The 21,754-nt window shown below is 41.5% G+C and overlaps 1 protein-coding gene and 1 long non-coding RNA gene across 13 annotated transcripts in view; one reads left to right on the top strand and one right to left on the bottom strand.

Annotated features, from left to right (window-relative positions):
• LOC107270524 (inactive dipeptidyl peptidase 10) overlaps positions 1-21,754 on the top strand; it is a 47,691-nt gene that overhangs the window by 18,111 nt on the left and 7,826 nt on the right. For 3 of the 8 annotated variants that reach the window (XM_015745603.2, XM_015745602.2, XM_015745607.2), the window contains 3 exons: positions 16,120-16,350; positions 19,712-19,818; positions 19,955-20,153. In XM_015745603.2, coding sequence (XP_015601089.1) covers positions 16,249-16,350; positions 19,712-19,818; positions 19,955-20,153 — 408 coding nt within the window. In that variant the 5' untranslated portion in view covers positions 16,120-16,248. Of the gene's footprint in view, positions 1-3,870; positions 4,007-11,784; positions 11,804-11,935; positions 12,054-14,904; positions 15,515-16,119; positions 16,351-19,711; positions 19,819-19,954; positions 20,154-21,754 lie in introns of those variants that run through there. The other 5 variants (XM_025087878.1, XM_015745600.2, XM_015745606.2 and 2 more) reach the window with 5 other exon arrangements.
• On the bottom strand, positions 57-5,991 carry LOC107270525. Of its 5 annotated transcripts, none has more exons than XR_003060544.1 (6): positions 5,795-5,991; positions 4,695-5,104; positions 3,712-4,545; positions 2,589-2,892; positions 2,307-2,517; positions 57-2,244 (listed from the first exon to the last, which is right to left on the bottom strand). It is a non-coding gene; the product is annotated as an uncharacterized LOC107270525 (long non-coding RNA). The 5 variants fall into 5 exon arrangements; XR_003060545.1 differs by having other exon boundaries at positions 2,589-2,884; XR_003060541.1 differs by lacking the exons at positions 3,712-4,545; positions 4,695-5,104; positions 5,795-5,991 and adding an exon at positions 2,968-3,624 and having other exon boundaries at positions 2,589-2,884.

Raw genomic sequence — 21,754 nt, 5'->3', positions numbered from 1 at the left:
GGGGGGGGGAGGAAGGGGGGGGGGGCTGAAGGGACTGTAAAAGGAATGGAGAAGAATCAAGGGAAGAAAGGGAGCAGAAAGGTAGTGGTGAAATAATATAACGGCGGGGTAAATAATGATGCGCGTTCTCAAGTGTATCGTTCATTGGCAAGTCTTTAAATGAGGGATGACGCCATTTTTCCACGGAGACTGGATTCGTGATGATTCCCCCGGATGACTAAGTGAATTGATGTAATTAATATAAAAAATATATTAAAAAATCAGTAAACGAGGTAAACGATAATCAATTACTAATTTGAGTTTCACTCTAATGACAAATCGTCTACTGTGACTGTATTATATTTTATTTTCAGGTTTTTTCTTTTTAATGGAATTACCCCGAACATACTGGCGGTCTTAAAGGGATGCAACCGATTCCTCAAATATATTCTACCAAGGACTAATTCCCATTCCTAATGGTAGAATTGAGATAGGGAAACCGTTATCTAGTTTACGAGTCCTTCTTCAGGATTAATAGATACACGCAGGTTCCTCGTCAAACTCCAATTTAGTGTAACGAGTCATGGACTAGCAATAAGGATGAATTACGAGATTGAGATTAAAGAGATGGGGTAGAGATATTTATATATGAAAATATAAGCAGTCTATATATATATATTTATATATTGACGTATATATGTAATCTTATGCATAAAAGTAGTAGAGGAAAAACCGTACCACTCGAATCGCACGCTTAAGATAAAAAGATGAACCAGTCGGAATCAAGAATCGAGCCACGAGTGCACTCTGCATTTATTTTCTTTTGGTATACTGAGCAACGTTAAAGGAAGGGGTGGTAAGAGGAGACTTTTATTATATCAAGGGTGCACTCAATTGGTAGTCGATGTGTTCGCGATCTTGTGGGTGAAACCAGCCACCATATTGTTTCTATGTCGAAGGCTCCAGCCTCACGAAACTTTACGCTCACACTGTCAAAGCAAACATGCTGCTGGGAGTGTAGAGTTTTATTGGTGTTTTTAGGGAAGCAGTCAGTGGAACGGAAATAGGATAAATATATGAAAATAGAGGAAATACATATGTGTATATTTTTATAGAGAATGTATCCATACAGTATATTTGATACAGGGCGATTCATAGTGTTTCAAAATTCAAAAGACTAGTGTAACCGACTACATCATTCAGTGGCAAATGGTATTCGCTTAGGGGTAATTGATGAGAAGGGTTTTCTTTGTCTTTGACAATTTTTTTTTTCATAAATCTTCTATTTTATTTTTTGCTTCTCGAGATACAATATCTTTTGATATTTTCGTCGTTGCTCAATTTACTGACAATGAGATAAGATTAAGTGGTTTGAGTCCGAATGTTGTATACTAGAATACAGTTTTTATATTTTTGTTTTGTTTTTAACCCTCTCTCTCTTAAGCCTAGTTCTCATTGAGATCACAGAGACTACAAGAATCAGGTACTTGACGTACCTACGTACGAATTCCACGCGGGACTCGTCAAGCATTGTAATTGGAATTCGCGAGAAAAGGGTAAACTTTAAAAAAAAAGTACAAGTCATGGGGAAAAGCAAACTCCAGCTTTTAGTTCAGGGTCTTGCATTAACTCTATGGTTGATTCACATTTGACTGAAGGACCGAGAAAGGGTAATTGAATATTCCAAGGGTTTGAATCAAGTCGAGAAATTCGGATTGGTCCGAGTTCCTAGCTTGAAAATTCACTCAGCGTAATCTGCATATATCGAGAGTTCCGTTCGTTCTGGATATCCATCTAGGCAGTAGAGCGTCGAGACGCGAAAGGCTTTTTTCTGGACCATATCAGAATTTTTCCTGACGGCTTTATATGGTCGTCCTATTAAATATGCAGCATCCCTTGCAATTCCATCTCGTCGACATAGTCTGAGGATTTTCTGAAAGCTACCAATTATATACATACGTATCCCACCTTATACCAACCTTTTACATAGGATGAAGTACGGAGAGCGTCGAAGGTCCCGGGACGCAACTTGGACCGTTCACATTTTAGCAGAGCAAGAAAGACGAAGAGATGAAGAAAGAGAAAGACGGTTGATACACGTGGAGAGAAAGACGAGAGAGAACGAACGAGCGGACAGAGTGAGAGGCTGCGTAAGGGTAGCTACGTTATCGATCCCCTAACGCGGCACGCATCTCACTTGGGAGTTAAAGCTACCGACGGTCCTTTTCCTTGAACGTTTTCAACCCCCAAGATCAAGTAGAGATGCTGAAACAAAGAAAATCAGATTTTCTAACCACACATCTGATTGCATCTGGATACTGCATTACCTATGTATCCTGAACGTGAGGTTATCCATCCTTAGTAAGAAAATCAGGTGACAGGTGTTGAAGTCCCTTGGAAAGTGTTCCTGGTGAGGGATCTCAATACAGAGAATTTATTATGCCCTAGGGATGCTGAAAAGTAGAGTAAGAGTTCAGTTGTACGCTGCCACAGAAAGAAGAAACATAAGGGCCAAGTAGGTCTGCGAAGGAGTAGGGACTGAAAGAGAGGAGAGAGAGAGTAAATAAGAGATACAAGCATGCATGTAGTATAGTAAATAGAAGACACACCTGTTATAAGCTATTGCACATGAGGGTAAAGAGTATGGGGCAGTGGCCCTGACCTAGGAGCCAGGGCACCAAGCTTGGTTACCATGGAAACTCAACCCTCACCTGGAAGACACCTTATACATCCTGTATCGCACACCCTGACACCGCCAGGCATCGATCTTTGACCCGGGGATGCGTTTCTCGGCTGAATGGTACACATGGACCATTCATGATACCTGACGATACCGTTTGGCCAAAGTCATTGCCTAGTACCAGGAGCACTTCCGAAACGTTTGGCTGACCTTCGTCAGGAAGATCTGCAAATCTTTCACCGTACATATTAAACCAGATACGTCTGCTGTCAAAACAATCTACTGGTTAAAAATCTATGAACTCATACCTATTGACCCACTGTGCCGCCATGATTTTAAAGTCAAATAAATATTGGCATACATACGGACGATCTTAGTAGGTATCTCTGCCGAATATTTGAGCTTCGTTTCCAGTTAGCCATTACAAATAGCGTCCTAACCACGAAACGTGTGTTTTTATACCACCAGCTATCAGCCCCATTACCATCATCCTATTACCGTACACACGGCTGAATGTATACCTTAACCCCGTTAAATATATTTCCACAAATAATTCAACAGATCGATTCAAGAATCTCGTTAACCTCGTATCTACGAACAACCAGACTTCGCAAGGTTTATATAAAAAAAAATATTTAAGAAGTATCTACAGGTACAAAATGCTCTGTTCACTGTCTTTTTTTTTTAAGGTTGATACACACTGCGAATGAGATTCAATATGGCTAAAAAATAAAGGGCAAGGAACGCAACGTAATTTAAGGTTCTATTTTCGTAACGCAATGTTCCGCGCCGGGACGCGGACTTCTTCGAAAGACGGCGACTCTGCACGACGACCAGAAATAATTTTCCAACGCTATGCTAATTCACTACTACACGCCATCGTACTTCATTATATTTATATACATCCATATGTATATACGGAAGATGCTGCGAAACTGAAACTAAGACGGCCGGGAAATATCTTAGGTAGGTCCCACTTTACTCTGCGATGAGAAGTCTCCCTCTAGAGTTTAGTGTTTATTCGGTTGCGACCCTGCGAGCTTCTTTCTTACCTTTCCGACAGCAGCTGTCACTTCGTCTCGTGTTTTCTTATCCTCGGTTTATCTTTCTCTGCTATAACCTATTCTTCCATTAATCTTATTAAGGAGAACATCAGTTTAGCCACTTTCACAATTGGAAAAAGGATTTTCTCTCTTATACAACACAACTGACGTCTGCTTATTGTTTCTTGTGTCGTTTTCGAGTAACGATTTAACGTGCACGGTGATGAAGTTTTATTGACTGTGCGATCGTCGAATACGTCGCTGGAATTTAGTGATAAATGGTAATTAATCCATTGGAGGTTAGGTATGTATACGAATACGAGTGCCACTTTGCTAAGTGATATCATGTTAAAATTGTAGGTTAGGTTTTTCTCTTTTCCTTTTAGTTTTCTTTCTTCTCTGAGTTACGGATATTCTGTCTCAAATGAAATTACTCGGACATTTTTACTGGATTAGAACAGCCAGTATGATTGCACGAAATTGTTTTACTTTTGAGACAACATGCCAGCACGTTTTGGATGATGTAAATTCGGGACACTTCTATGTTATAATGTATTATCCAGGGTTGCCCGAGGGTTTCTAGGTTACTTTTTTAACTTGAGATGCTGGGACGACGTCAACGCAGGTAAAGTCTTACATAACTAACTGGTGACTATGCTATTCGTCCCATTTCCGATACTCGTTTTGCCAAACGAGTCTCTACGTGAGACGAGAATCCGACGACGTTATTTTAGCTGTTTCGCATTTCGCACACGTCGAACAGGTGTCCGCAGACGCATGCGTGCAGAATCCTAAGAGCAGGATGCATCCGGTGATAGGAAACAAATTATCAGTGCAGTGTATCTTTAAAAACAAAACTGCGTATGAGAGATGCAGAAAATTTGGAAACAACTGTATGAGAATTTTTCTAATTTTCACGGATAAGAGCACATGAGTAATAAAATTCAATGTTCAAACCGCTTGAACTATGAATTTAGTAGAATGTGTAGTACCTATTTGAAAAAGAGAATGTTCACTTTTTTTTTCATTTCCTCTATTTTGTATCTTTCTCTTTTTTCCCTGAACCCACGATTTTTTGCTTTCGAGCTTTACGGTGTAGGTGGGAGGTCTGACTGGATAGGTGGTAGGGCGGTTGATCCCTTTTTCCTTTTCTCTTTTTTTTTTATTTTGCGAGCTCATTCTTTTCCAAGTTCACTTCCGTCCATTGCCGTTACGGCACGAGGGTTCTGCTCTCCCGGTAAGACAATGGAATGCCGGGAGTCTGTGGTGTGGGTACTTTTTTTTTCTCCTTTTTGTAATATTTCCAGGCTTACCCTCATTTCACAGCGATTCTCGATAATAACTCGCCGTAACGCTGGGTGAGATTAAAAGAGCATTTGGCGGCTGCAGAGTTACTTCGTTTCTGAAAAATTTATATTATTAATTTCTTCGTACTTTTGGTAGCTTCTCGTCAAAATATTTCGTCCCGAATGAACGCTCAACCCTTTTGAGGCCAAACCGAGCAGGTTAATAAGAACATACGAGACTGAGGACTCTTCATAGAAAACTTCTTTTACTCCTGTACTTTTATTTCTTTTCACTCTCCAGTAAGGTAGGCAGAGCTGTATATTTATATATAGATCAAGATACAGATTGCTAGACACAGATTTATGTTGATATATATACACAAATGCTCCTTTTACACAGGACAGTGACAGTGAATTAAAATATTTCTATTCGCTTTTGACGAATCAGCAACCAAGTAAGGGTCTGGTGATTTAGAAGAGTGTTGAAGTGTAAAATAGAAGTGGAGGAAGGGGAAAACGGAAGTGACTGTGAAGATCCTTTCAGAGCTCCCGTGGGAGCAGTCGATCGGGCATACCGGGTCAAGAGCGATTTAGACTGCAGCGGAAATGAATTTTCGACAGTGGCTCACGAGGATGTTTCCGCTGCTAGAGTATAAGAAAGGGAAAATAAAGAAAAGAAATTGGACAAAAATAACCTAAATTAAAGCAAGTTGACAGCCGCATGAAAACACGCCGTGGCTTTAGAAGTATCTTCTAGACTACCTCTCACCAGCAGTTGATTATTAATCTAAGGTTCGTCAACGTACCAAGCCAGGTATATGGGAAGGGCGTTTAGTCAGCATTTCGGTAAAATCGAGTAATTAATCACGCCCCTGTTATTATCCAGGGTGCATCGTTCGTCTTCCGTCACCGATGCCACTTTATTACTATAAAGAATGTCCCGCGTCAATCTCCCTGACGTAGGGAATATGAAGGTAGTCAGCAATCCGCCATTTTTTCTCTCCTCTCCTCTCTCTCCTTCTCCGTTACCCGATACTCATTTCTCTTTATCGATATATTGCAGCTGTCGGCCACGCCAGTAAAATTGTCCGTACGACGTGTTTGACGATTTTTGATTCGATGATATACGCGGCTCATGAAGTACGGAACGCGATGTTATGTCTACCGAAAATCTGGGATATCGTTGCAACGCTGCACGCTCTGTTAATAAATCCAGAATGGGTATCGGGTACGAGAACGAAATTGGCGTTGGATAATAAATCTTTTAAATCGGCGAGAGACTCGCCAAGAACGCGGTGGGATTCGTAATAGTCTTCGAGTAAGGAATTGAGTAGTGTAGAAGACGAAGTAGCAGAAGACAGTGTCGCCATCTATTAGGCAGGTAGCTAAGGTATGTAACTGAGTAACTAGGTATCCGTTACCTAATATATAAAGGTATATAGAAGAATATATATATATATATATATATATATAGAGAGAGAGAGAGAGAACGATGGTCCTTGCTCCACGTGCGTTCAACCTTAATTATCCTCGAATGTGTTAAGATAGCCAGAAGGGATACCTTCCCTTCCTATATTATAACCTAGATGGCGTACGGTATACCATGGGATGATAAGGTTTCCGTATCACGTGGCAGAAAGTGTAAAATAAATTGCGGTAAGGTCAGCATACGCGCGTTTCTAGGTTCACGTCTAGGAATCCGAATCTCGTATATTCTTGGCTCGGCCGTAAAAGGTCTCTGCACGTACGTTCTGCTACGACGTCGCGTTACAACGTTAGAGGGTTAACGTTTGTAAGGCCGAGTAGTTGACAGGCTATGAAAAGGGCATCGCAAAAAGATCTAACAAGTCGAGCGTAATGAATTTACGGGAAGACACTGTGCTGAATAATTAAGGCAGGTTAGTTGAAGCTGGAGGAGTCAGACGTGACTTTAGTTATATCGTTTTTTTTTTTATTTGTCCGAAAGCGTAACGTGCCAAGTGTGGACAGCGCCAAGCCGAAGCGCGATAGCATTTTGGTCTCTGGGAATAAGAAGAGAGAGAGAGAGAACCAGGAAGATAGAAGAAAGAGAGAGAGAATATATATATATATATATATATATATATATATATAAAGAATCAGTCTTGGCAAGGAATTTCTCTGGTGGCATTGTAGAGTCGCAGAAAGCACCGTGAATCCAGCAAATCTCTATTATCGCACGGAACGTGGCTGGATGGGAATTGTCCAAAAGGGTGGTTAGTTAATTTTTTTTCTTTATTTTTTTTTCTTCTTCGCAGTTCCCTCTCACAAAAATTCTGAAAATATTCCGAGTCGACGTTGCAGTCGACGTTGTTGAAATTCGTAGGATTCTAACGTTGAATATTACAGCCAGAACTTTTGTGCCTTCCATGTCGTGACTACGGTATACAATTTTATTCATATATATATATATATATTGTCGTGTAAAAAGTGCCGCGTGTAGAATGAAATGAAGAAGAAAAAGGATTCTTTTTTTTTCATATACAAGAACACATGTTTCTTCTGTTGGCGTCCCTATTTACCCCTATCCTTTTCACACATACCGTCTTGTATTTCATCCCTCTGAGAACCGACCGCGACAAGCCATTTTCCACTGTACTTCTTTTTCACTTATTTTTCATGAAAATTTTACTCTTTTTCTCCTTTCCACTTTTATTTTACCTTTCACGTCTTCTCGAAAGGAAAACAGCACATTAATAGAAACCATCCCTCATAGAATTGTCCATATTCTAACCGTTCATTGTCTCAAGCACCTTCGTCAAAGACGAAATAAAACTTTGTAATCTGATGACACGGACGCCTAATTAGTCTTTTGAAATGGCATCAATAATAATTCTAGACTTTTCCACAATTAGTCACGTGACCTCTTAAGTCAAGCTATCAGATGGTAAGGGTGGGTACTTAGTAGCAATATTTTCTTCATTGCTCCGTCTGGCCCACTCGAATCCGTCTCTCTACTTAGCAGTCGAGCAGAAGACGCATACGCGAGGTGAAGAACTTTCACCCGTTTGAAAGTTTGCGAGTGTCTCGACTCCGAGAGGTCCTTCAGAGCTCCTTGACGACTTCACTGGTGCACTGGTGCATTGGTAGAATCCTGAGGAATGAGAGTAAGTCTTTCTAACGTTGCTAATATATACACGCATACAGATACATTACGTGGATGCTGAAGTGGCAACTTCAGGAAGTAGCCATATGTTTGTGGAACACTTTTTAGACGGTAATTCGACACGCTGCAGCCGTCTGACTAGCAGCAGCAGAAGCAGACACGTTTCCACGTGACAGATATCCACCAATAAATTTCGAATATTTATCTACGTGTGAACGTAGCTTTAGAATCTGCGGAGGATGATCGAGACTTGGAAAATCCTCAAGGAATTCAGTCTGCATTGAGAACTGGCCCATAAGGTATTATTAACGCCTTCATTCACTTTTCCTGACTTTCCTGGCCTATTGGGTATAAAGCGTAATCGACAGTTGTCTTGTAATACTGTAGATTTTACTACAGTCAAAGCACATACTTGTCGATTATTGGTATACTGGTCAATGACTGGGACATCCACCTTACTGGATTTGAATGAAGTCCTGCAATTTTTTTTTTTTTTTTAGAATTATAACACATGCAGTGTTTGCGTTACATAGACGTGTTATAAATATAACGAGGTCACATGGAACCAAAGTAAAATTATTTCACAACGTGAGATGACTCGTTTACGAGCATAGTCGTAAAGCTTTAATAAAACTGCTGGAATTTTTTGACGGATCGAAATAAAGAAAAAAGGAACTAGATTCACTGGGGAATTTGTTTCGATGCTTTCAAAAGAACTAGATCATTCTTTTTTTTTTCATTTGTGTCTTTCATTCAATCGTGCTTCGTCCTCGATTTCGACACTTTTTAGGTTATGGACGACGATTCTAGAAGATTCGAGCTCATCGATTTATGCGCTGGTAAAATAATTTCACTTTCTCAATCTATAGATATATACCAGACATAAGGTACGTCGGTGCACATCACGATAGAATCCTGGGTCGGCTGTCCAAGGAGGAAGGTGCTAACTTAATTCATAAGCGTAACCGGAAAATTCGAGAATATTCAAACTGAAGTTGGCCACGGGCATGGAAAATAAGCTTGGGCAATTTTACAAATGATCTCACTTTCTATTAGACTTGAACTAATTTAACTTTCAACTCCGCGGTGGTATCCCACCCAGTCCTGGGGAATCTCGGCTTCCCATACCATTCCCGTCCTTCCTCGCCAAGCAATGGGTCCCATTCCGATCCTGGTGAAGCAAAGTCAACGTAGAAGGTAGGGAAGGTCCTGTGTGCGGCCTCACGCTTCCTAGGTATAAGCGGAGTATAGATCCTTGAGTATCAGTGGTTACCAACCCTCCAATTTTCATCGCTACAGTACACTATCTCCGGCATACTGTATATACACGTACACTTGCAAAACTCTTCTTTTCCCTCATTCCGCAGATTCTTCCCCTTTCGAAAACCACCTACCCAAACCCCACAAGAGTCCACTGACGTCACGTACCCCAAAAAGGTAGCTAGCTACCACCCTCCCCCTTCCCACCTCTACCCTCTTCTTCGAAGGGTGGGTATATATGGATCTCGAAGCGTCTTGGCACCGGTCCATCCCATCCCTTGAACTGGGGAACCAGTTCCCCACCTCAGGATCTTACCCAGTCTAAAGGAAACGCAAACACTGTACATGACTATACATATAGATTGTGTATTCCCTAGGAGTCTGCCAGTCCTCGAGCACGCTCTACGAGTTCCAATCGCTCGGAAGAGTATATCACGCGATATCCTATAACAAGCTGTAAATTAAAATTGCCAGGATCTCCTATCAGCACTTCACCTTCGTTCTTATATTATGATTGCACTGAGTTCAGGATACTTGGATTTTTTTATTATCCATAGAACTTTATCTTTTTGACCTGTGACTTGAGGAAATTCTCTGTTTCTCGAGTGAGAAACCACGCTGCTTGTGTAAAGGGTACTCCATGAGTTAGCCAACTTCCTGTACCTGGAGATGGAAACCTCGTCAGCGGATGAAGTTTCGAGCGAGTCGTGAAACTGGAGGTTGATCCTGCTGCTGCTGATTTTAGTTAATAAGCTTCTCATTTTTCTGACAAAACTTTGACTTTCTTGATTATTTCTTTTGGTGTCGGTATAGCTGCGTTGGACCTCTTTGAATCTAGTGGACTGGTATCGTGAAGATGTATATAAAGAAAAATTGAGGCTGGTTTGGCTTTTGAATAATTACAAGGAAATTTGGATACCTGGCGATTTCTGTGAAACTCGTAACCTCAATAAGTACAGGATCGGTGATGGTTTATTTGATCCTTAAAAAATAACAGACAGCTTTGTATATCTATAATGTACTTTATAAACTGTGTGTGATACTAGTACAATGAAAAGCCTTTGGGTTTGGGGATTTGTCATGAGAAAAACAATGGCGTCAAGGACAGAGATGACTTCATCTTTTCTTTGCAGATACAGATCTTATCTATTTCTCTACTTTTGTAAGGTGCAGCCATTCTTTCCTTTATGCCAGATTTACTGTATTAATATATATATATATATACATGCCATGTCCTTTATTCTCCTTGGAGCGGCCATACTTTATCTCAACTTCTGCATTTTCGGATTAAACTCGGCACCCGTTGATGCCCCGTAATTGCAGGCAGACATCCAACCATTGTACAGTACGATTTTATCCTTTATCCAAAAACCTGATTCTACCAGATGGCATTATTGGGATTCGTCCAGAATTCTAAAACAGATAAATGCATCAAGAGAAATATGGATGATGCTGCATTGGACAGGGAGATTATAGAGAGAAAAAAGAGAGAGAAATGAGAAAATCAATTTCCAATGAAATGTAAAATACAAAGTGGAGTCTGTATAATAATTATTATCTCTTGGTTAGAAGCCAGCTCGTTACACGAATGCAATTTCTCTCTTTGTGTATACTTCATACATATATACATATACGTCACTGCATTACTCAGTATTCTGGTTCAGTATTTCAGTACGTCTGCTGCCTGTCTCTATAAAAAATAGAGGCAAGAAAATGAGATTCAAAGGAATCTAATTACGATAAAACCCGGATAGAACGAAACGGAAGATTTATTCTATGTAAAAGTCTATAGTGGATGCAGACCTCAAAAAAAGGAGAAACAAGACAAAAACTAATACCCATAGCGAGCGACGCATTTTTACTTCAGAAAAATAGTGACACGATTATCCCTGCGTTAAAGAACACCAGGAAAGGTTTGCTATGGTAATACGCAAAAAATTTTAATTTTCTCCATCATACAGAGTATTACAAACCCAAGTATATCCTATGCATTGTGTTTGCTGAACTCGGCAAAATTTTGTGCACCTTCATCGTAATTCCCACTCAACTCTATGTAAGGTTATTACGACCGCACGGTAAATACGTAACTGGCAAACGTGCCGAATTCTCTATTTATTTAATTGTTATTCCTAGCCATGCAAATTAACGGACGTTTTCCTTTCGTGCACACGAAAGTAACATTAACGTTGTACACACATTTATTTTACTGATCCCGAAGGTTCCCGAAGGCAACGCCTCTCCCGGTCGTTCCTGGTAGCCACGTCGGATTTACGAACGCATTGATAAATGGGCTTGTTTTCATTGTCTTGACAGTTTATTATTATACGGTTGGCGTTATGTATTGCCGTGGGCAGTTCGTACTTTTGGTAATAGACCCTAAAGAAGCATGTGTTATGTACAAATACATTTCATTTCATCAAATTTAATAAACGTACGTGTTTTACTCGAGAATAATATTCCATGAGCTAAAGGCATGTGGATAAGTACGTGGGAAGGAGAAAAAGAAATGGAGGTTAGCTCGACATAGTCCTGTAGGAGTTACAAGTACTTATATTTTCTTTCTGGGTACATAGCAATCCTGAAGGTAGAAGGTAGAAAATGCATTTCCTTTGAACGAGACGTAACTGTACATACATTTATGTACTCATATATATGACCTATATGGATATGTTTCTGATACCGTGAGTAAATCCATCTTTATTATGCTTTTAATGTAAACCCCGAGATGTGGTGAACTGTTACGTTACGAGGCGAAGGTTGCATTACGTGCTATTGGGATAAGTGGATAGTTGCGGGGTACATTTAAATGTGAAATGAGGGTGGCACGGTTATTAGGTGATTGCAGGGGAGTAGAGAAGAGAAATAAAGTGAAAGGGATTAATATCCAGTACCAATGTACCTGACGTATTCTCTATTGGTACATATGTGAAAGTATTTCTGTAGGTACGATACATTGGCGGACGTATGAAATATATTGAAATCCAGGACTAATATATCTGGTTGAATGTGCGTCGCTGGCACATCCTTTAACTTATCCTTTTTTTTTGCTACAGCTCCCTTGACCTATCCCACTGGACGATCTATTCCTTCGTCCAAAATGGACGTGTGCACTACGTGCTAACCTAGAAAATTTCTATAGCGTCAATGGGATTATTTGGAATTTTCATAGTATATAAGGTATACGAATTTTGGTATATATTCGAACGCTGTTACAATCGGAAATAATATAACTGTCATGATGGAGATTATTTATGATATTTTTCTTATAGCAGATTTTGGCTTTTTCTCGTTGATTTTGACAGGGCGTCCTCACGTCTGGCATGGAAAATACGTTATTGGTAAGACGTGAATTTTGGTCTCTGGTATATCCGTAGATATATGCGTGACGATATCGTTGGCTTGAGATAGTTTTACAGAGTATGCTCCCAAGGGGATGAAGCGAGGCTACCCTCCTTTGTCGGGAAGTGATTCCTGAGAATGCGCTGGTCAGGAATGAGTCGAGGATGACGTCGTTGAGGATTTTGAATTTTCTTATACGTTTTATCGTATCCGTGACGTCGAGATGATAACGAGAGGGAAAGTATCGGAGGACCGGAAGTAAAATAAAAGAAGAAGAGACTGGATCAGAGGAGCGTAAAACAAGGAATAAAATGGGACTACGGCTAGGGGCGAGACGGAGAAGAGAAACAGACAGAGAGAGAATACGAGCTGCGTGGTGGTTATTGATTGTCGGAAACACGCCGAGTCTCCTCCCAGAGACGCGCTGTCTGCCGTTCGCCTTGCCAAAGAGATCCTCCGAGGGCCGATTCCTCGAAAAACATTCCGTGCGACACAAGGATGAAAACTTAAACAGGACATTCCAGGAAGTGCAACTAGAAATTAAAGATCATAGATCAGCCATTTAGGGATCTCATCGAACGTACTGTGTACGTATGTAACATCCGAAAAGTCCAGGAAGAATAAAAACAAAAGGAAGTCCGATCAGTCGTGGATGGTGGAGCGCGCGAAATTTGAACAAGCCAATTTACTCCCGGATGGCGAGTAAGTGGTGGAGAATTGTTAGAAGGGATGAAGAAGCCCATCAGGGGGTGAGGTATTCGATTACCGGTCTCAAGGCAGAAAACACCAGGACACAGCGAGATACCGAGTCCAATGTCAGTGGCGTAGGGGTAGGTCATAGTAGTCATCCTTAGGGAGTTGGTCCTAGCAAAAGATGTAGGATCCTCTTCAAAAGTCCATGACACTCCCCACCATTCGATACACTCCAGGTACTTATCCAGTTACAAGAAGTTCTCGTTGACTGTGACTGATGAATGAAATCGTGCCCCTTCTCGTACTACATAGTAGTTATGCAAGGGGTGGTCGAACCTATCTTCCCTCCTCCGTATCTGGCCACAACCCATACCTCTCTTTGCTTCCTCCATCTCTTTTCTTTCTTTCTTCCCTACCAACTGTTACTAACCCTCGGGTTTACCGTTTTCATCCTTAAGTCCTCCTTTCCACCCACCAATTCTCCTTTACCCAACCCTATCGTCAACCGGCCCATACAGTCTGCCGCACTGCTGACGTAATACACCCTTCTGACGTCACACGTAGGGGCTAACGTCCCAGTACACCCAACCCTCAATCTCTTACTCCTTCTCCACCCTCGAAGCAAGACCACATCGTGGATTGGTGTTATCTAACTTTCTAACCAATGGATGCGTCATGCTCGACCGGACCACAAGCGAAACCAACCGAATAGGATCTGCTTATCGTTGGGATCTTGTTACGTGTAACTGGACGTTGCCTGGTGGGCACAAGGATTTTGTATTATGACAAAGGAGGACGTCCTGAGAACAATCCCCTTAATTATCAGGATTTAGAACTCTTACATATGCTATAGTGTGTATGTAATAATAATCCAATTATCGTATGGCCTTTAGTTAGGGATAGCTTCTTCAACGGGGATAACAGAAGAATGTCTGGGGATAAGCTGAAGAAAATAGGAAATAGTTGGATGGAGTTTTCTGAAGTAGAGAAAAACTTGTAAGGTCTTAGGATCAATAAGAATGTATAGAGTATACGTTTTTAGGGTATGCCATGATGTGGTAAAAATCGTCTAAGGATTTTTTGGGGAATTGTTTAAATCTTTATCTCTTCTTTCCTGTATTTTATTGAGGTAGATATATTGGGTGGGTCTGTGACATTTTTATTTTTAATGCTATTGAGTGACGTATTTTTATACAGTTCTTTGTCTATCCTGTGGAAAATTATTGGGAATTTTCGTGAATGCTTACCAAACATTTTCTCCATGGTTGGATAATGGGGGTTCGGCTTTCATGGCAATAGGAGATACTGCTGCGAAGAAAAACTATTCTTTACCCCCTCAAGTTTAGCATTACTTTATATTCGTGATACCCTCTGATTCTATACTCTTGATTTTTCTATAAGTGATTTCCATTTTATCAGAGTGACTTATGACTGAGTTTCTATAAACGTTTAGAATGCTATCATACAAGTAAATATGACGTAATTGCTTTTATTTTGCAGATTCAATTAAAAACCTTGAGTGTCAATAAGATTGATTGAAAAAATCTTACCTGTTCCTGTTTTAATTAATTGTGTCAGAGGCATCTGGTGGACCGAACGCGACTAATTAACAGATTCAAGAAGAAAGTTATTAACCAGCTATGATTAAGGAAGAAAAAGATTCATGTAGATCAAAAATTGAATTTCTTGCAATGACAGCTATGGTGCTGCTATACAATATAAGTGAGTCTGTATAATTCATTGGCAAAATGTATGCGCATCCTGAGAAGTTCAGAGGTGAAGAGGACGCCGTGATGGCTGATGGGAAGAGGGGGAGTAGAAAAAAAATGAAAGAAACATCAAGGCAAGAGTGTCTGGACCCTAAGGCGGAAAGTGAGAAGAGAAAAGAGAAAGTAACAAACGAAAAATCTCAGAGGAATAGGATGCAGAATAGAGTGAGCCTGTGTCAAATAAAAAAACCCACAGGATTCGGCAGCCATAGTTACAGGGTAGCAGAGAAGCAATAATCCCGAAAAGAAGATCGTTACTTGCTTTGGTATGGATAGGATTGAATATTCAAGTGAATAAATATTCAGGAGAAGAGTGACGTGCTTACTGATTTTGTATCGAGGTAAACATTTATGATTGGCAATGATATTTTATGATTTTGAATAGAAATCAATATGAAGATGCAGAGATTATCGATTGGAGCCTATACTCGGTATATATTTACTTCGATGGCAATATAATTTATAAAGCATACAGTCTGTGGAAGAAATTTTTGAATAAACTACAATGCCAATAATAACAGGAAGAGAAGCTTGGGCACGTGATAAAGAGATGATATAGAGAAATAAAGATAGAGGAAAGATGGAAGACTCCCACGGGATAAACGTTATAGATAGGATAGTAGCTACCATAGGCGGCCATAATTTTATGTCCTTTTTCGAGAAAGCCGCCCGGTATATATTTACGAGGAAAATATATTCATAAAGGAGTGCTGTGTTCGTAAAGGCGGGTATTATAGCGCGGAGCCATCATACGCTCATTTTACTATGCACTTTGCTGCCACTTTAATTCCCATCAAGTCTGTATCCCGGTGCTCGGGAACTTCCGGTTTTTTTTTTTCAGAAAAAATCCATAAATCAAGTGCACACTGTGCATCATACGTCGTTTCTTGAGATACCTTGTAACAGTTGAAAAGATAATTTTGTCATATCTCTCATGTGCTTTCAGGTGAGACACTGTGGATTGGAGGTTTGGATCTCGGCCCCAGGAGTGGCCCAGGGGTTACCCTGGGGACCTGGAAGTGGCTGGACAAGACGAGGTGGCTAGGAGTAGGACTAGAAGGCGGAGGCGGCCGCTATGAACGCCAGCGTCAATGTCGAAAGGAACTCCTGGCGGCTACCTCCCGACGAGACCGTCCAGGTCGCCGATCCCAGATCGAAGTCTGCCCAGGTAAAAGAGGTAATCGGTCGCCGGCTTCATCTTCTCGATGTCGTTCCATATGTCGTGGTGTCTATGGTGTTGCATAGGGCATGCTATCAGGAAACTCCAGAGAGTAAGCACCAGGTATTCATCTAAAAATGACCACTTTATCATCCTGGATAGTGTATTCGTCGTCTATTCGTATTACCTGGACCTATTACTCCATTGTGATCTTCTTCTAGAGTACCTATGAGCAACATATTGTAGGTACGTTCATCTATCACCAAGTTTACTCCTTGACACCGTCTTCCACCTTCTTTATTCACAATGCATCAGAACCACCCTGGAACTTACCTGCTCTTCGACTTTAGTCAAAAGTCGCACCATGTTGATCTACCTCTAGGAAAACTCTTAGTCTACCCTGGCATGGCTCTAGATCAACTTAGCAAGTGCCGGAGCACGTTCGGCTCGTCCTCTCTTTACTCAAGAGTTTTTATATTAATTAGATGCACCGGATTACTGCCTCTGGAAGATGATGTTCCTATCCCCGTAGAAGACTGATAATTATTTCTTCATGAAAAGTCGAATGGAGTGGATATTACTGGAAATACATACCCCGGGTGACATCATCGACATAATATTCCTGATTTCATCTCTGAAACTTCTCCAGGACTTTAATCGACAGAGAATAATTGTTCCATTCATCCGCACTGGCTTCGTTAGGATGTACGTATACCCATTAACCTCTTGGAACTTCAATGACTTAATTTTAAATTCCCCATACTGCAAGTTCAAAGCATCATCCTCCATTTATGTACCACGAGAACCACTTTTGTTTCTCTCATTCTCTCCCTGGACTCTAATTATCCAGACAGCACCCTTACACTTTGGTGGCCTCTTGATTTATTCAATCGGAAACAAATCTCATCTTCTTTGACCTCCCACCTTTCTCTTCACACCCTCTCATACGTTTCCACAGTGCTGCTGTCGATCTTCCCATTGAAGGGAGTCCCAAGGCGAAGACCTTTTGCACCGGAACCAAGAACGCTGAATCGCTCGGAAATTGACGTCGATTCTTCGGGCAATCACCACCCACCAAGCCACCCATTACCCATCGCCACCCTTATACTAATTGATCCTCATCCTGTACTCATTACTGTTCTCGCTCCAGTGACTCCTGTTGGACTAAAATCAAGGGTATGATAACGTTACCTTATTTTTGACAATCAGTAAAGTATCCATAATGATTTCAGGTCGTTACTTGTGAGTGGGACGTTAAAGGATTTCAACCCTTAGTTCCTGACAGGGATTTTAGTATCAGCCTTAAGCTTTAAGAAATACCATCTAGTTATATTGGGGTAGCCAGTATCCGGTACGTGCATGGCACTTGTATAGGCTTCCACCGGAATAGGTACGAGCGATCGGAATTCTCAAAGGGAATTTCGTCGAGTCTTCCTGGCGACCATTTGCGGGTGAATTCGTCGCGAGCGACGAAACTACCTATTCGTTTATATATATATATATATATATATGCCAACCTCGAGCTACGAAGGTGGCAGCCACCCCAAATGGTTTTGGCGTGAGATTCGCGAATGGAAACTCGCGAACAGCGTGAAATAATTCGATTATCGCCAACGGGGTTGAATTCCAAACCATCTATCGCTGATGTTTCTCCTTCTGTTCCCTGCTGAAAATAGCTGGACGTACGCTTTACATTGTTCCAGATATCTTCAACCCCTTTGACTTTGAACGTTCAACAACTATTGGCAAGATTCTGCAAGGATCGTGACACGCTCCTTTTTTATTATTCTTCTTCGGGTTTTCTTTATTTCTTCTTTCTTTACGGTACAGTGACCATTACTTCAGCATTGTCCTATTTGCACTGCAACGGCGTGTATCGATATCCCAGAAAATTTCTGAAAAAAATTACAACACCCTTACAGATATTCTCAAAGACGCTTGGAATTACTAGTCCGGTTTTAGTATGAAGTTATTAAGTCCAATAGTAATAACAGTGATACCCTGTCAGCTTGCAGATATCTGTCATACTTGTCTATGGACTTTCAAAAAACCTCCCTGGTCTTCCTCCCTACTCTGGACAGTTCCATACCACAACCCTCTATAAATTCAACGAGTAAATTCAATGATATCAAAGAAGATGAATAAGTGTCAGAATATGCATTCTTAAAGTGATGGATCTAATCCAGCAGAATAACACAGCGAGAGCAGATCTTCCTTCTCCAATATACCAGAAAATCAAGACCACCAAAGTCCCACAGTATCCAACTGACACGGGAGACCTCAGCACAGTGGCGCAGACATCAACGTCAAACAGTCGCCATTACTGAACATCCTCAGCATCCCTGTTGCAGATAACACGGCAATATTCATCGTGATAAACAAGTCGTCGAAAAGCGATTACAGCCTGATGTCAGCCAATCGACGCTCAACTCTGCCCAAGTTCTCACGGAGGAAGTCAATCGTTTGTCAATAGACAATCTATTCGAGTGGCAACGATCGTCCCCACTGGATGGTTCAGCCTGAAAAAAAGGGAATGTGTAATCCTCTGATGTCTAGATTACCAAATTGCAACCTGATCTCCCTTAATATTTGATCCGACGTATGTAGGACACATGGACCACTCGTCTAAATGACAGTGGTCATGATGTAGATTTATAGGAGGTCATCAGAGTTCTTGTTTAATTGCTCAAAATTCCAAGAGTACAGCCCCATGGCTGGTCCAGTAGTCCTGTATTTTCAATTCTGACTGTACGAAGGCGTCGTGATGTCTAACTCCCTCGCTATGTGTACCAGCTCATGTAGTTACGTAACCATGTGTTTGGTCACACGTTCACCAAAGTCTCATGGTAACGAGCATTAACCAAGAGCCAAGCGTGTTTCATACTTGGTTGAATGTGACCAGGTCGACTTGAATACTGCACTGATGTACCAGTGTTACCATGCACGTGGATGCAGTTCCGGGTAGACCCGATATTACTGTATTGTGCGTCAAATAGATCACGGCAGTCTAATTAGGCTGGTCAAAGGTCATAATGTCCTAGTACAATTATGCGTTAATAGCTAGTACCAAGGGATGAACTTCATCAATGCAATTTAGCTAAGCTGCTTGGATCCTAGGTCAACTGATTTTGCCTCTTGTTGATTCAGACATATCCAAATGCTCCAACACCCTGGTTCTATCTGGACTAACTGTGGTTCAAAAGATTCAATGTTAGATGTGAATCAACAACGTAGGGAATTCAGAGGATTTCATGATGTTTTATATTAGGGTGCTTCGTTTTCCGTCTACACTCTGCATGCTCGTTGCAAATGACAAGCTTTTAATGTATTTCTTGACAATGGACTAAGTGTCTTCATCCAGTATGGTTACTAATTTCAGGACTTGACGTACGCCGAGGGTGGTCACAATTGGAGGAGCATAGTTTTCTCTCTACTGGTTATTGGACTTGTTATAGCCGGAATTGTCACAGCCATCTACCTCCTTGGGTAAGTGTTCATCCCCTTTGAACTTGGATCCATCTATAAGAAAAATGATAAATGGTTTAGTTGAAAGGTAAAAATGATTTTTTTTTTTTAATTTACATTTCTCATCGGTTCCTAACGAACGATCCTGAACTCCTAGTTACGTCGACGAGCTCCTCTACTGGAGCGGAAGGAGATTGAGCTTGGAAGAGTGCCTTCGCGGAGACCTGACACCCCATCGGTTACCACCAGCCTGGATTTCTCATGAAAAGTTTGTCTACCAAGCGGACGATGGCTCTCTGGCTCTCCTGGACACCTCCAACAATTCAGTTTCTCTTCTCGTTTCGAATCACACCCTTGTACGTATCATCATCGATGTCATCCCCTGCAAAAAACAGGACCCAATTAAAACGTCCCAGGACGTTATTGCAGTCGGGTACAACTTCACCTCACGTGGGTAATCATATTATGGGGGGAAAAAAGGTTTTTCAAGCTGTCCCTTTTTCTTCCACTCTGTCACCCAAACACGACGGCGACCCAGAAGTAACCTAACGTCATATGACCTTTGCGACTGGTCCCGTACTTTTAGATCATTCAAGTTGAGCAAACAACGTGGCGACAACGAGAAAATAAAACTAACCGTACAGAGGCCGTACACGAGTAACTGTTTAACTCTCCACCGTGAACAGTGCTAGTATCAGAGTTTTATAATTTGAAAAAAAAACACGTAATGATTTTTTGGTCACTATACCATTGCACAGCTTGTATTGGTTTTTTTTATTTTCATCGTTAAACTCACAATGATACTATATCCATATACAGAGGCTATAGTGCGTTCGTGTATACTACTTTATTAATAAGTGATCAGATTATTGGCATGAGCAGCTCTTATTAGACGCGCAGACAGGCACTGTTCCTGATTAGTCTGATTAAAGTAAGTTATGTTTCGAAAATTCACGTAGACAGATCCGTGTAAGCGACGTCACTAGTTTATAATTTACTGGATCTCTCGAGCGCCTGTGTAAAGTGCCAGAATGTAGCACCGTCCTTAGATATAGATGTAGCTAGAGTCTGTAACCACGTTTATACGATTAACTGTGCTCACTCGTGACTATATTTGAAGATTGTTGGTATTGTCTCTTTAGTTGGCTATTTTTCAAACAGATAGCACTAAAATCATTCTCAGCCTCAGCTAGCGACGCTGGGGTCTTTCTCCATCCCGCTAGGGAGGTCTGACAATTTTCCTACATGCGATTACCACCCCTGCTCGTAAAGCAAGCTCATAACAACAGTAGGAGAGTGAGAGTAGCGAGCGTTGTCCAAGGATGGTTGCCAGAGAATAGCTCGGGCATGCAAAGCGTTTTCGTAGTTTTCGTTTATGGCTATTGGTAAGGGTGGCTTTGTAGGGATTGACCGGGACTTTGTATATTGCACTTGGTAGCACTATCTACGTATCTCTCTGTACGGTCTGATAATGGCGTATACATATATATAGAAAAGTGAGCACGGATACGGAAACACAAGGGTGATTGATCTCGACGGTGTAAGAGGGCGCGAGTCAGTTTGGTAGCCTTGTACCAAGAGAGCAAGGGAGAAACTACTGGGATCGGATAGGGGAGAAAGAGAAAATGCCGATAAGGGTGGGGATAGACGGTAGACGTAGCCAGTGAGTATAGTAAAGGGTAGCTAGTAGCTCGGTGGTGGACGGGTTCCAAATCCTCATCCCTTACGGCCAGGACTCGCTCTCGGCTCGGGACAGCAGAACAAGCGAAAACCGTGGGGCGGCATTGATCCAAAGCGATCTGGCGTCCACCAGGATGCCGCGCCCGCGTCACCGATCCGCACTACTACCACCCTTGGCACGGCACCCTTACGTTCACATCCCACGTACGCACGCACACATTCCTGGCCACCCCTCTCCTTCGCCCTCTGACAGCACAAACCCCCCCCCCCCCCCCCC

The sequence above is a fragment of the Cephus cinctus genome, unplaced genomic scaffold (assembly GCF_000341935.2).
Source record: "Cephus cinctus unplaced genomic scaffold, Ccin1 Ccin1_scaffold0786, whole genome shotgun sequence".
Taxonomy (NCBI): domain Eukaryota; kingdom Metazoa; phylum Arthropoda; class Insecta; order Hymenoptera; family Cephidae; genus Cephus; species Cephus cinctus.
The sequence above is the reverse complement of the archived record's forward strand: the minus strand, read 5'-3'. Positions and strand labels throughout refer to the sequence as shown.